Raw genomic sequence first — 14,008 nt, forward strand, 5'->3', positions numbered from 1 at the left:
AGCTCGAGGATTTGAGAAAAGGGTATCAAGATAAAGTCAAGGATAATTCTAAGTTGAAAGTAACCTCTGAATACTGGAAAGATGAAGTTCATAGCTTAAAAAGAAAGTTCGAGGGGTCTGATGAAAGAGATTGGAAAGAACAGTTGAAAACTGCTCAGAGGCGCTTAGCAGACAATTAGCATCAAAATCAATGCTTGAGAATCCAGATGGCTGACCTAGAAAAACAACATGAGAGAGATGAAAAAACAATATCCGAGTTAGAAGTTATTGTGGATGGATTCAAGAAGCAAGCAACCGAGCTTCAGATAGTACCCTTCAACAGAGGTCTGCTGTGGCGTTTCCGTTGGGAGCAAGCACAACAAAGGGTGAAAGCTAGAGACGCAGTCATCCGAGATTTCCTGGATCAAGTGTAAAAAGCAGCTCGTCATCTTCACGGCCTAGCAAGGGAAGCTGGAGTGGTTCGACAAGGCATTCAACTAATGACAGATGAAGGCAGAAGACTTGTCAACCTACTAGAAACTGTTCGGGGTCTAGAGGATTTAGTTCAGATGTACCTTTAAATATGTTTATTGTCTCTTAAAAGATAAAACACTTTTGTCCCAATAAAGGTTATTTATAATAACAGACATGTTTTTGGATCAATGCCTCAAACATTTCATGCATTTTTGCATTTTGCATTTTACATCTACATTTCATTTTTAAGCATTTTCATAAACATGAAATTTCTTCATGGAGAATTCGATGAAGTGGTTTTAACCACATGATACCACATGGAAGCAAGATTGTAACATCAAAAGAAAAAACTGAAATCATAACGAATAAGCTCGATCAGCTGGTTGTACGACTAAGTCTGCCAAGATGATATGAGAAAATAGTCCATATATCCTAAGGGCTACAATGTTGAAGTTGTTTACAGTTGCCACATAGGATGCTCCAAACATTTCTTTGAGAACTATAAGGCGATGAAGCGCGAGATCCAAAACCTGATGGGTTCAGGGGCACAGACAGCCGAAGAAAGGGCATTGCATATATCATTTGCACTTAGAGGATTGTTTTGTTTGAACACGTCTTTGATCTTTCATGTTCGCTTAATCTTTTAAACGATTGAATTTATGCTACTTTCTAAGGTGGAGCAATTGAACAAATTTTAATCTTTAGTTCTTCGAATATTAAATGAATTAAGGATTCTTTTAATTCTTCAAGAATTATGGATTTTTGACATATGGCAAGATTAGACCTTTTTTATCCTGTCTCAAACCCTAAAATAAAATACCTTGATTCTTTACCCAAAATAACTCATGGTCATTACCAAAAAGACCAATTTTTGACATTACCTCCCTTTGAAATTTTTGAACATTGTCTTTATCTTTTTGATACGCCCATACCTTTCTTTGAGTCAAATAAAGTCACACCATTGTCTTTTTAGACTCAGAATTGACATTTTAATACCATTAAAACTCAAGGCATTGAGTTGTTCATTTGAACATGAGCATTCTTCTAAGACACAACTTGGGGCATCTCGTAGAGAGCCTGAACATTGATACATGTTGGGAGCAAGAAGTAGAAAAAAGAATTCACTCGAAATAATTCTACCATGCATTAATTACACTGTTTTCATGTGAATAAAAATAATCCTGAAAAATCTATTCCCCTGGGGATACCTTTTCTGTGAGGACTTCCATGTATGAAATGATGAACGGTTTTCTTTCTTCATCCCTTCACAACAGGAGAAAATATATATCCCTTGTGTCCCATTTTGAGCCTATAGTATTTTTTTCTTCTGACTCAACCCTAACCAAGGATCACCCTCCACACTGGGGGGAAAGGTGGAGAAAATATGCTCGCATGAGTGAATACATTGATTCAGATGAGATACCGAAAGGTGAACCAAATGCCAAGTGCGAAGATTCAATCAGAACAAAAAGAGAAAAAAAAGAGAAAATATAAAAAGAGAAAATAAAAAGAAAAAAAACAAATGAAAAATGAAAAAAAAGAAGACAAGACGCATATGCAAAGATTCTCTTGATTCAAACGACGCATCGAGATTCAAACTATGAGATTGATCAAACACAATCATTTCCGAATCACTTCACTCGAAGATCATAGAGAATCAAATGAGATTGATCAAGCACAATCATTTTCGAATCACTGAATCACTTCACTCGAAGATTATAGAGCATTAAGAGAAAGATACATACGAGCAGATTCAAATTGAGCAAGATATGATTGAAGACATCAGAATGAATTAATCCTTGGTTCAATCACCCTTAAACACTTGTTTGGGCCTTTTATCCATTTCTTTCATAACCATGAACCATGACCTACGTTACGTGCCTTAAAAGTCCCTTCTAATCATACATGGATTTCTGAACAGAAGAGACTATCTTCAGATTTCATCCCGCCCATCAGGATTAATCTTTATTTGCAAAAAATAGTGTAATTAATGCATGATAAAGAAAAATAACAAAGGAGGGTTCAAGACGTAAATTCTGAATGACGTCTTGAAACCAAAGGAAGATTCGAGTTGAAAACCTGAAAAGGTGGCTCGAATACAAAAATTGGGTAGCTGAGGCGATCGCACGAATTCCTTAATAAGGCATCACACAATCCGAGCTTGACCATGAAAGTTGGGAATCAGAGAACACTTCCAATAGAGGAGCATGCAAGATACCCTATCAAACCTTTGAGCATCAAATAAAAAAAAATGCCAAACCTTTGACCAAACACAATAACCTGAGATATTTTTATCCTTTCCTTACTTAACCATTTCCCAAAAATAGATTTGATCTTGGCACGTGTCAAACGACTATAATTTATTGAAGGATTAACAATGTAATTAATTCTTTGATATCCAATGAACTCTAGTTTTATGATTTGTCTCAATTGTAAAATCATGAAAGGGGCAATATTTTCAAAACTTTTGGTTAAACATTTTTTGAAACTCTTTTTTGATATATTCAGAACTTTTAAAATAAAAAAGAAAGAAAAACATTTTTTTTCAAAACAAAACAATCTCTCTAGAGTGGATCTTGGTAAATGACATGTGGCTCTCAAACACAAAACTCATGCTTAGAATCAATGCTGAAGCAAGAAATCAGAAACAATGAGGGTATCTTTGAAGATTCAACATCAAATGTTGGGGCATTTTTTAGATTTAACATCAAATGTTGGGGCATTTTTTGAGATCCAACATCAAATATTGAGGCATCTTTGGGAATTCAACATCCTGATTCAAATTATCAGACATTTTGAATGCGTTTCCTCCATATGCAGGAACAAACAAACAAAGCACGAGACTCCATCCAGGGGATAAAACAGAATAATTCATGTTACATGCATCTTAGACATACTTAAGAGCATCACATTTATCATTTTTGTATACATAAGTTTGTGCAGCTTTTAGAGTCAAGTTTCAACTTCAAGATGAAGGATGCTCGATTCAAAAGCACGTGGTGGTTGCTCTACCTCACAGCGAAGGGGCGACTGTCTAACAATAAAACAACTTTCCAGTTTCAATCAGAGTCAATTTCAACTTCACAGCGAAGGATATTGAACTCAAAGCGACACAATTAGCTCGAGAGTAGATTTCAACTTCATGACAAAAGATATCTAGCTCGAAGCCAAACTTCACAATAAAGGGGTCATCCATGGTTTCGACTTCACGGCGGAGGGAATCATGTCCACCCACAACATACAATACTTGGATTTCAACTTCACAACGAATGATATCCAAGTCAAGGCTCAACTTCACGACGAAAGGGCCACCTGCGATTTTAACTCCACGACGGAGGATATCGTGCCACTCGAGGCAACACAAGTTCAACTCCACAACGAAGGGACGGCTGGTTGTCAACAAACAATTTCCCAATTTCAGAGCCAATTTCAACTTCACAACGAAGGATATTGGACTCGAGACAGCACAAGCTCAACTTCACAGTGAAGGAACGGCTGGCTGTCAACAAACAATTTCTTAGTTCCAGAGCCAATTTTAACTTCACGGCGGAGGATATTGGACTCGGAACAATACAACTTACTTGGATTTCAACTTCACAATGAATGATATCCAATTCCAAGGCTCAACTTCACAACGAAGGGGTCATCCACGGTTTCAACTTCACGACGAAGGGAATCGTGCTCACCATTGTCTCTCTTGAGACAGTTTCCAAGTTTCCCTTGAAACACAATAGATATCTTTGAGATCGTTTCCCTTGAAATGAATTCTATCTCTTTCGAGACAACTTCTCTTGAAGCATCATCTGAACCGTTACACTCAGCTCAGACACATACTTGAGATGGTCGAGAAGCATTTCTCAAATCAAAAATAGAATGTGCACATCAGATTTGAACATTTGAAGAATTCAAGATCAGGGATCAGAACTTGAAGATTCAAGAATCAAGATTCCAGACAGGCAACTGGAGATTGAGATTTCTCTCCAGAGCCCCAAGATAACATATGTTGCATATGCATTTTAGGCACACCTAAGAGCATTGTATTCATAGCATCACATATATGCATAACTTTTTCAGGTTTTAGCTAGAGTCAATTTCAACTTCGCGGTGAAGGATATTGAACTCAAAGTGACACAATTTGCTCGAGAATAGATTTCAACTTCACGACGGAGAATATCTAACTCGAAGCCAAACTTCACAATAAAGGGGTCATCCACGGTTTCAACTTCACGGTGAAGGGAATCGTGTCCACCCGCAACATACAATACTTGGATTTCAACTTCATGACGAAGGATATTCAAGTCAAGGCTCAACTTCACAACGAAGGGGCCATCCGCGGTTTCAACTCCACGACGGAGGATATCGTACCCGCACATCCACAATTTCAATTCCACGATGAAAGATATCGTGCCACTCGAGACAACACAAGTTCAACTTCACAACGAAGGGACGGCTGGTTGTCAACCCAGTTCCAGAACCAATTTCAACTTCACAGTGAAGGATATTGGATTCGAGACAACACAAGTTCAACTTCACAACGAAGGGACGGTTGGTTGTTAACAAACAACTTCCCAATTTCAGAGCCAATTTCAACTTCACAACGAAGGATATTGGACTCAAGACAGCACAAGCTCAACTTCACAGTGAAGGGGCGGCTGATTGTCAACAAATAACTTCCCAATTTCAGGGCCAATTTCAACTTCCCAGCGAAGGATATTGGACCCAAGACAACACAAGCTCAACTTCATGATGAAGGGGAGGCTGATTGTCAACAAAATTTCATTCAGAGTCAATTTCAACTTCACAACGAAGGATATTAGACTCGAGACAACACAAGCTCAACTTCACAGTGAAGGGGCGAATGGCTGTCAACAAACAATTTCCAGAGCCAATCTTAACTTCACGACGGAGGACATTGGACTTGGAACAATACTACCTACTTGGATTTCAACTTCACGATGAAGGATATCCAATTACCAAGATCAACTTCACGACGAAGGTGCCACTCACAGTTTCAACTTCACGACGAAGGGAATCGTGCACACAAGCAACATCCATCTCTATATTGGATTTCAACTTCATAACGAAGGATATCTAACTCAAAGAAGGGTTATCTGTCAACAAAGACCTTCGAGTTCGACTATGCTTAGCTCCAAGACACATAATTTGCAGCATATCTCAAGGCAAGAAGGGTTATCTATCATCAAAGACCTTCGAGTTTGATTACATTCAACTCAGAGGTAAATTAAATTTACAGTATAACTCAAGGCAAGAAGGATTATCTGTCAACGAAAATTATCGAGTTCGATTCCATTCAGCTCAATGACACCTCAATCACACTATTGTATAATTGTAATCGAGGTTTTCAAGCCAAAAAGAAAATATGGGTTAGCCGTGCCTTAGTAGCAAGAAGCCTTTTTTTTCGTCAGCATAGCTTAAGTCGAGAAAAGCTATCTGTCAACGAAGACTTTTCGAGTTCGGTTTCATTCATCTCGAGAGCATATCAACCACATTGTGGAGTCAAGAGATTACTTTCCAGTCGAATTTTTAGCCAAGGTCTTTAAACCGAGAAGAATACCAAAGTGGACTACAACGAGAAGCCACATTCTGATTCAAATCATTTCAAGATGGACTCGACTTCACGACAGAGGAGCCATCCGTAACTCAATTCGACAGGGAGTTATTCTTCAACTCCACTAAACGAAAATTTGTGTCTTTTCATCTTTGTCCTATTTTTCGTTCCACGAAAAAGGACAAAGAGGGGCAGCTATAGACACCCATTTTCTTAAAAGATAGAACTAGCAAGAGTTCATCTCCTAAGAGGACTCTTCCACCGCCATATCTTTTAAAGCAACAACCACACCAACAAACGTGCAACAACCGAGCAAGGAGTCTAGTTGCATTAGGATTCTATTGTTAATATGATTCTAAAAATGGTTAGTTTTTTTCACTATAAATACATGTAATCCTCCCCATTTGTAAGACAGGGATTTACATAGAAGATACAGAGGAAAGCACGAAAAAATACAAAGGCAAAGCTATTGAAAACTATTCAAAAAGGAAATAAAAGGTAGCATCTTTTTTACATTGATTCGTTCATTTCTCGCATGTGCATGTTATTTTTCTTGAGATTTGGTTTGAATAACCCAAAGCGTGGGTTGAGCCGATGACCAAAAAGGGGTGGGGTTTTGAAGTTTCGAACCTAGATCTACTCCCGAGGCATGTTCATTTTTTAAAGTATTTAATATTCCCCCTAAGTCAATCTTAATCTTTAATTTACCTTGAAATTTACCCTTTAATTTTACTTTTATATTAATTACGTCCCCTATATATATATTTTTAATTATATTTTTTATTTATTTATTATATTCCCTTTTTTATTTATATTGTATTATTTTCATTATATATATCTTATATCATTATATATATATATGTATAGATGTATTAATTTTTCTCCATTTACTATGTGTATATATATATTTTTTAATATTCTATTTTATACGTTTTTATATATATTTTTTCTTAATATTCTATTTTTATTTTTATTTATTTATATATATATTTTACTTTATTTATTTTTTCTATTATTTTTTTAATATCATGTATATCTTTATTTTTTATTTATTTTATTTAATATTATATATTTATTATTTTTATTTGTTTTAGTAAATACTACTTTATATGTACACATTATTTTTATTCATTTTTAATTTCTTTTACCTTTTTTATTTTTTTTACTCCATTAATATTTTCCCTTTATCTGTGTCTTTGCTTTTTAACATTTTATTCATTTTGTTTATTTTTTTTACGTGTTTTGTTATTTTCTATTTTTTCTTGTTTTATTTATTATTCTCACGTTTGCACACTTGCTATCCTAATTCGATTTTATACTCCGCTACGAGTCAAACGTTTTTATCTTTTAAGGGTATTCAAATCAATCAATTGTAAGTAATTTAAATCGGGTCTGTTAAATTTTAATTTTAATTTCGAATTTTCGCAACTAAGACAACCGGCAAATTAATTGGTACCGAAAGGGCGGTTCAAGGGTGCTAATCCTTCCTTGACCGTAACCGACTCCCGAACCCGACACATTTCTGGTAAAAACGCATATCATGTAAGATGGTGTCCGACCCACCTAAATTCGTTTTAAAATGGTCGGTGGCGACTCCAATCCACATTTTTCAAGTCGAAGCCCAATTTCGGGGCCCAACCGAAAGACGGTTACGACACTAACTATAATATATATATATATATATATATATATATATATATATATATTATTCTTTCATATTATAATGTTATTTAATATATCAAATACAATCTAAAATTACGAAATATATCCATAATATTATATTTTAAAGAAAGTATTTGGAGGGTAAAATATTGATGAGAGTACAAATGAGTCAAGGAATTGATGAGAAGAAAGAATTTGCAAACAATTGTAGTCAAAAGACCAAATTGAGTAAAATGCAAAGTTTAGGGACTAAATAAAAAAGATAGTATATCTTTAGTTAAAAAAATACATAGGTATTCTATTGTGGTATATGAGCTTGTGGTTCAAATTTGGTAAAAAAAAAAAGTGGCTTAAAATAAATCACAAATTAAAGGAATAAGGATATTATGAAAAAAATGAATGACTGAATAGAAAAATAAAAAATGTGTTATCAAAAAGAGGAATTGAAAGTACACATGTATTTTACTATGATTTAGGAGCATGTGGCTTAAATTTGGTAAAAAAAAGACTTAAAATAAATGACGAATTGAATAAATAAGGAGATTACGAAAAATTGAAGGACTAAAATGAAAATAAAAAAATTGTTATCAAAAAGAGGAATTGAAAGTACACATGTATTCTACTATGGTTTAGGAGCATGTGACTCAAATTTGCTAAAAAATGACTTAAAATAAATGACAAATTGAAGAAATAAGGAGATTATGAAAAAATGAAGGAATAAATTGAAAAATATAAAATTTGTTATCAAAAAGAGGAATTGAAAGTACACATGTACTCTACTATGGTTTAGGAGTATGCGGTTCAAATTTAGTAAAAATGGACTTAAAAATGAATGAGGAATTGAATAAATAATGAAATCAGGGACTAAATCATAAAGCTGTCAAAGTATTGGGTCAAAATTTTGGTTTTTCGAGTAACTCGAAAATTCAAAATTTCAATTTGACTCGAACTCAAAAACATATTTTATAATTCGAATTGACTCGAATAAATCAACTTAAATAACTCAAAATTGAAAAAAAATCAATTTTTTTAATCAAGTCGAGGTTTACTCACCCCAAATTCTCATACGACGCTGGAAAAGGTAAGAACATAACATACGGGTATAAATAAATCAAATTTTCCAATAAAAAACAATTTTGAATCGAATTTTATAAAGGAAAATTTTGGAGACAGATGGGAAATTCTATTTGTCAGACTTTGAATAATAAGTTTTCCTAAATGCAAAAAGGCTTTTCTAAATTTGGAATATAATCAAATTCGGTCAAAGGGTACACTTAAAATTGTTGTAAATGTGATTTTAAACATGAATGATTTTCTTAGTGCAAGTCTCGCAGACTGATATCTTATGGACTTGAATGGTCTCTTTAATTTTAGCGAATGATTTTCTGTCATTGAGAGTGATAGAACCTGAAGTCCTGAACCGGGTGATAGATTGTAAATTATTTTGTAGGTTTTAGTCCATTAAATGTTGTCATATAAGTAAACTTAAAGATAATTAATGTGATTAAGGATAAATTTTAATAATCTAAATATTATTAGAAATTTATTATTTTTTAATAGTACGCTACTTAAATCTTTAGCACCGTATATATATACCTTTCAAGCTTGGTAACTCCCATGGATCATCAAAAGTATTATACTTTGTTCTTCTCGTACGTAAGGCATGCATGAAACTCAAAGCAAGCGTCTCAAACTCTCTCTTTCACAAAAGTAACACAGAATCTCCCCTCTATAGGGGGGGGGGGGGAACAATACTTAACCACAAAGTAAAAGGGAAGGGGGAATGAAAAACAGCCTCCTTGCCTTTACCTCCTCTTTTTTTCCCTCTCTAATAAACCATACTTACATACTCAGCAATCACCGTTTGTTCTTTCTTCCCTCCTCGATGTTCTAGAAATAGAACCATGGGCGGCTGTAATAATTGTTCTTTGTCGTTTAAAGCCTTATTCGGGACACTGATGATCTTGGGGGTCATCTTTGTTGGGACGCTGCAAAGTGATCAAGGAAACAAGACAACTTTAAGAAATGTTGACGAGTCATGGTCGTGGAAGGGAAAGCTGCAGCTACAGCGGGAAGAGGAAGTAGGCAAAGGGAAGTCGAGTGTGGTGCATCAACGGATGGATCTCAACTACATGAGCAAAAGAAGAGTTCCTAAAGGACATGATCCTATTCATAACAGGTCTGCTTCTTATGTTCTTTTTCAGATTGAGAGTGTTTTTTTTAGATTACGTCTAATATTTGATGTATTGATGGTGTATAATCCCATAAGGTTGATAAATCAAATAGTAATTGCATGCCTTTTGCTGTTAGTTCCTTCTTCCTTTTCATTTAACTTTTACATTGAGCCCTACTGTACATGTGGTCCATTGTGTTTTAGTCTCTTACATTACCCACTTGCAACAGAAGAAGAAAAACAATAAAGCCTGCCTCTTCCCTTTATTCCATCTCTCAATCTTTGCTTATCCAAAGCGAATTGCCATTAGCGTATTGCATTCACAAAGCCTTGTGTAATTACTAAAAAACCCTTTTCTTGGCACCTTTCTTTCTCTTCTTTTCATTAGTTTGTAATACAAATCTGCAAACGCCTTCTCTTTTTCTTTTTCGAAATTGTGCAGTTACAAAGCAAAGCAAATCTATATATAGAACTAAAAGCTGACCATGTTCCGATCAAGCAAATTGCAGTTACTTGTTTTCTTTTCTTTTCAATTTTTCCCTTTTAAACAGGAGAGCCAGAAACTCGAGACAACCGCCAAGACAAGCATAGGCATCAAAGTATGGCCGCCGGAAGCTCCGAATCAGCCGAAGTGGTAGAAGACGACGATGAGAAAAGCCAGCATATGTGGCATATATCTTGCTTGTAATATTTTGGAGGTGGGACAATAAATATTTGAAATGTTTTGACCATCCAATTAAGCCTTCATGCATGCATGTAGTTCTTTATTGGGAGAGAGGAGTTAACCTAAAATCTCTGTTTTGAAAACCGGACCGGTCGGTTCAATCGGTTTAACCGAGAACCGTTGCTTAGTCCGGTTCAATCTAAACCGGTTGAACCGCTATTAGTGAACCGGCCAGAACCGTTGAACCGTTCGAACTAGACCGGCTGAAAACCGAAAAAAAACCGGGAAAAACCGGGATTTTTGTTTTTTTTTAAAAAATTAAACCAAACAACGTCGTTTGTTAAACGAGCCAAGTCGAACTCGAGTATTGCTGAGCTCGACTCGAACTTGAAAACTTTAAAAGTAAGCTCAACTCAACTCAAACTCACAAGCTAAAAATTATCAAGTTCAACTCAAACTCGAAATATAATATTGAAACTTGAACTCAAAAAGCCTTGAACTCAAAAAAAAATTAGAAGCTCGATTGAAGCCTAAAATTCGAGCTTGATTGAAGTGAAAGAATAGTTCACTCAATGCTCACCAAAAGGCTCCATGATTTTGAATGCCAAATTACCTCTATTATTTATAGAAGTTAGTTGTGATGCGCTTCTATGTTTCTTAGCAATGTGAGATTGTTTTGTTCTCGTATTTTTACTCTTTAGACTTTTGGGATGCTCTTCTATGTTTCTTAGCCATGTGGGATTATTTTTAAAAAAAAAATTAAACCAAACAATATCATTTTGTTATGCTTTTTTTAACCCAAAATTTATTTTTTTAATTATAGTTATATAATTATATTTATTATTTAATATTTTTTACCTTAAATATTATGTTGTAGTTAATTTGAATCATTTTGTTTCACTTGATTTTATGGTTTTTAACTTATATATGTTATGACTTGCTTTAAATATGACTTGTGATATAAAAAATTATTTTTTATTAAATATTTTTTGTATTTTTATTTAATTTTTTAAATAATTATGACGCCGTCCGGTTCTTCCGACCGGTCGGACCGGTTCAACAGGTTGAACCAATGAACCGATAGCATGACCGGTTCGCTAACCGATCCGATTCTGAAAACCATGCCTAAAATATACTCATCAAAAGCATCTAGCAGAGAAAGATATCAAGCATCAAGCTACCCTTTTGTATGTTAAAAGACTAATTATTTTATTAATTAGTTGATAAAATACAAACCCTTACAAATAATAAATAAATAAATATAGAAAAAGTAACAGGTAAGATCAAGGAACAATATTTGGTGGAATTTGATAGTGGAGACATATATTGTTTGGAATTGGCATTTGGCTTTGGATTGATTTGTTTTAATCAGTATAGTTACCAAATAATTGAGTTATAAATGTGATTTTTTTCGTAAAATTATCATATTTTTTTAATATTAATCTCGGTTATTTATTTTCATTCATTCAATGATTTAAAAACATATAAAATTTAAAAAATTTGTATAATTTCAATAGATCATAATTAGTGTGTATATAACTAAAATTCAATTACATAGTATAAAAACTAAAAAAATTACATATTTTTAATATCGTTTTCATGTTCCATCGCACAAACCCAAACAAGATTTTATTTAGAATGCAAAGGGTGAAAAAGCATTAAATTTCATAGCAATCACTTATTATAAACCACAAAAGCGAAAATATAAAAGAGAGATGTTAAAAAGTGTAGGCAGTGGCTGGTGACCAGCACCCACAAATTCGAATACAATGACACCCCACTTGCTTTAGATTACACTCCCACCACCATATCTCCTCTAAATTAGAACACGTGCACAAATACGTTCCATCAAATCACCTAATCCCATCCTCTTAATCTACAATTAATAAAGCAATCATGTTTACTTAATCTACAATTATATTGTATAATACTATAATATATTCTTTTCTTTTCTTTTTTCCTTTCAAGCAACGCTGATTATGCCGCCGTTGCTGTCTCCGCTGGACATGGCCTGAAAAGTAGACAACCGAGCTTCTGCTTCCGAAGTCGACGACGGTATAGAGAGTTTCAGCGTGTGACTCAGTGGCAGCGGTGGCGACGAAACGTTTTCTTGGCGGATTATTGCTACTTCTTCTTCCGATATGGTTGTGTTTGTGAACTGGGGATTTGAGGAAAGGGAAGTGATTATTACAGACGGTAATAATTGAGGGAAGTAGAACATGAAGATTATATTTGTTCGTACCAAATGATTTGTTATATCAAAGAGACTGGATCGGCGGCGCCTGTGATTCTTGTTATTTTGCCGGATAAAATACTTCTGAGCATGACTTGCGACCTGTGTCGGCGTACGTGTCTTCACGAAGTGTCTGGAAATGCCTCTCCAATCTCCTTTACCTACTTTCTTCAACCCCACTAAGAATAATCCATGCTCCTCCTCAGTCCATGGAACACCTACATATATTAATCGGATTCAACCGGCAAAACAAAATCAGTTCAAATGACATGGTTTGTGATGAAACTGTACCTCTCTTGCGTTGACGACTTCTTCCGGAGGCGTGAACTACGTCGTCGGAAGTATAGCCGGTGGCGTTGGAACAATCCGGAGGCTGCTGCTCCTCGTCGTCGAACTGAGAAAGATTGTTCATGCTAACACTTTTTCTGAACGATCCTTCCGTCAGTCGGACACCGAACAACATGATGCTGTTTCCGTCGACGGCGACCTTTCCGCTTGTTTCGGGGTGGTGGCCGTTGTTTCCACTATGAGAACAGCTATAAAACATCTTCTTTTTTCCTGTGTTCGTGAACCTGACTCGCCCTTTCTTTCGGTTTCAAGTGAAACGGGGAATGGAGAATAAATATAGAGGAAAAAGAGAGTGTTTCAAAGACATGGTGGGGATTGTCGTTGATGTTAAACGTTTCCTAGATTAATCTGGACCGTCAAATGTGCCTGCGTAATCCCTCTATCACATGGCCAAGTGTTATTTTGTAGTTTCATATCAAATCTTTAAGACAGCGGATTATCGAGTGTTGAAAGCATTTACATTGATTACTAATCAAGCTACGACGCCTTTTTAGATAAACTAGATTTATCTAGCTATCATGTGTACAAATGATGAATAATTTAAAATTAAATCATATGTCTTGTAAAAATAGAACTCAAGTAAGTCAAATAAAAAGACCGTACACTTTAGCTAGTTGGTGAGGTTATTAATCTTATTAGTTTTTAATAAAATATAATTAAGGTCATATCTTTAAAAAAATAACCTTAAAAAATGGTCGATTTTCTGTTAAGATAAATTCCCAAATAGATCTCTTTACTTGCTAGAGTCTTCAACGAGTTCATATTCTCTAAGCATAGATTTTTAAGTGAACCTAGATACATAAATAAGACTTATGGTAAGTTTAAGTGACTTATCATAGTAAATTCAAGATTTGATGATCATATCTATCTGGTATACTAACCCGTAAATAGTCATAATTATTCTGT

General features: G+C 34.8%; 2 protein-coding genes across 2 annotated transcripts; one reads left to right on the forward strand and one right to left on the reverse strand.

The window, feature by feature from the left end:
- The first annotated feature begins 9,414 nt into the window (after nucleotides 1-9,414).
- On the forward strand, nucleotides 9,415-10,631 carry LOC120206497. The gene is made up of 2 exons (XM_039206132.1): nucleotides 9,415-9,863; nucleotides 10,409-10,631. Exons 1-2 carry the CDS (start codon nucleotides 9,589-9,591, stop codon nucleotides 10,446-10,448), a joined length of 315 nt encoding a protein of 104 aa, XP_039062063.1. The 5' UTR covers nucleotides 9,415-9,588; the 3' UTR covers nucleotides 10,449-10,631.
- Nucleotides 10,632-12,483: 1,852 nt separating this feature from the next.
- Nucleotides 12,484-13,388, reverse strand: LOC120206496 (transcription factor KUA1-like). The gene is made up of 3 exons (XM_039206130.1): nucleotides 13,046-13,388; nucleotides 12,764-12,972; nucleotides 12,484-12,679 (listed from the first exon to the last, which is right to left on the reverse strand). The coding sequence occupies exons 1-3, from the start codon at nucleotides 13,299-13,301 to the stop codon at nucleotides 12,485-12,487; spliced, it is 660 nt and encodes a 219-aa protein (XP_039062061.1). The 5' UTR covers nucleotides 13,302-13,388; the 3' UTR covers nucleotide 12,484.
- Nucleotides 13,389-14,008: the final 620 nt, after the last annotated feature.

The sequence above is a fragment of the Hibiscus syriacus genome, unplaced genomic scaffold, assembly GCF_006381635.1.
Source record: "Hibiscus syriacus cultivar Baekdansim isolate YM2019G1 unplaced genomic scaffold, ASM638163v2 tig00013808_pilon, whole genome shotgun sequence".
NCBI classification, from domain to species: Eukaryota; Viridiplantae; Streptophyta; class Magnoliopsida; order Malvales; family Malvaceae; genus Hibiscus; species Hibiscus syriacus.

Coding starts and splice junctions, on each gene's coding strand:
- LOC120206497 (XM_039206132.1), top strand. CDS start 9,589: ATGGGCGGCTGTAATAATTGTTCTTTGTCGTTTAAAGCCTTATTCGGG. Junction 9,864..10,408: donor CATGATCCTATTCATAACAG/GTCTGCTTCTTA, acceptor CCTTTTAAACAG/GAGAGCCAGAAACTCGAGAC.
- LOC120206496 (XM_039206130.1), bottom strand. CDS start 13,301: ATGTTTTATAGCTGTTCTCATAGTGGAAACAACGGCCACCACCCCGAA. Junction 12,973..13,045: donor AAGTCGTCAACGCAAGAGAG/GTACAGTTTCAT, acceptor TAATATATGTAG/GTGTTCCATGGACTGAGGAG. Junction 12,680..12,763: donor TTGATATAACAAATCATTTG/GTACGAACAAAT, acceptor TCAAATCCCCAG/TTCACAAACACAACCATATC.